General features: G+C 39.8%; 1 protein-coding gene across 1 annotated transcript in view; it reads right to left on the bottom strand.

Annotated features, from left to right (window-relative positions):
* Positions 1 to 1,517, bottom strand: part of trit1 (tRNA isopentenyltransferase 1) — a 67,234-nt gene that overhangs the window by 32,658 nt on the left and 33,059 nt on the right. The window contains exons 4-5 of the mRNA XM_037693606.1: positions 1,425 to 1,485; positions 1,140 to 1,227 (exon numbers count right to left, since the gene is read on the bottom strand). Of these exons, the coding sequence (XP_037549534.1) occupies positions 1,140 to 1,227; positions 1,425 to 1,485 (149 nt within the window). The remainder of the gene's footprint in view (positions 1 to 1,139; positions 1,228 to 1,424; positions 1,486 to 1,517) is intronic.

Genomic DNA, 1,517 nt, shown 5'->3' with positions numbered 1-1,517 from the left:
GTTTTACAAATAGTAGTGAGAGAATAATTTAAAATCAAATGTCTCACAATAGGAAAACAAGGACTGTGGGGATGCAGAGGATGAAGCTGGAAAAAGGAAAATGGAGCTGGAAAAACTGGAAGGAACTGAGCTGCATAAAAGACTGACCGAGGTGGATCCCAAAATGGCCTCCATGTTGCACCCCAACAACAAGCGAAAGATAGCCAGGTGATTCTTCAGATGATGTCTTCACTTGATGAGTGATCTTGTAAATCTGCTTCATTCAAATGCATTCTAGTTATATTACTTTTTGTGACACAAATTTACATGTTTGACATTTATTGAATACATCTATCAATCTTAACTTTTAGAGCCAACAAACCAGTTGAAATGTGAGCAAAACTAGCCTTTTACCCAGTATTGTAGTTTTTTTTTTTTTTTTCAACCTTTATACAGGATTTTTTTTATACAGGAAGTCTCATTGAGTCGTGAGGACTCGTTTTCAAGAGAGACCTGTTTTAGACAAACAATAGAGTATAGACAACAATATACATTAATAAAAAGCAATTAAGATAAAAAAAATAGTGTCATAAAAAAGCAATCAAATCAACATGCCATATAAAACAAGGTAGAGTACTAAAAACAAGAATATATTTGCTTTGATTTTTCTATTGACTTTATCAAATGTTTGAAACCCATTAAAGAAACAAACTTCAGTTCTTGTTGCAAGGTGTTCCAGGAAACAGGAGCAGAGTAAGAAAAGGCCTTTTTTACCTAGTTCAGTCCACACTGAGGGAACGCTGCAGGTAATGATGTCCTGAGAGCGCACGCTGTAACTGCACTGACGACGTGACATGGAGGAGGAGATATAAGAAGGTAGGAGACCAAGGAGGGATTTATAGATGAAGATGAACCAGTGTGAGAGCCTTCGTGTAGATAATGATGACCAACTGACCAACAGTAGTTACTAGGGCTGGGCGATATCTTGATATTTTAAAAATACTGAGATAATTTCAACGCGATATATCGTCTATATCAATATTTCTACATTGAGTTATAATTGGATTTGAAAATCTGTGTTGTTGTTTTTCTCTCGTCTGCACTGCCAACTTATCGCGGCCCCACCTTCCCCCTCCCTGAATCCAAACCCAGCCCCTCACCTGTGAGCGTTCCCACTGCTTCCTGCTTCTCCAGGTGGGTGGAGGTTTAGCACAACAACACAGGAGACGATATCCAAGAGCATCTTATCTGCTGAGCAAAAAAACTAACAAACAATGGCTGTTATTTGGAGATGGTTTGGATTTAAATTGTCAGACGAGCAGCAGAAAAATGTTTTCAGTAGACAGTGCCGACAAGTCCCGACGACAAGGTCGGCACTACGAATCTTTTTCACGATTTAAAACGACGCTATAAGTGTGAAGCGTGTGTGAAGCTGCAGCTCCAACAGACTTCAGCCTCCTTCTCCGAGACAAACCACGGGTCAAACGTCGTGTAGCCGTGCTGTGCCTTATGAGAGGAACAGTGAGACAGCGCAACAT

The sequence above is a fragment of the Nematolebias whitei genome, chromosome 19, assembly GCF_014905685.2.
Source record: "Nematolebias whitei isolate Nwh7 chromosome 19, NemWhi1, whole genome shotgun sequence".
Taxonomy (NCBI): domain Eukaryota; kingdom Metazoa; phylum Chordata; class Actinopteri; order Cyprinodontiformes; family Rivulidae; genus Nematolebias; species Nematolebias whitei.
This window is presented reverse-complemented; position numbering and strand designations above follow the sequence as displayed.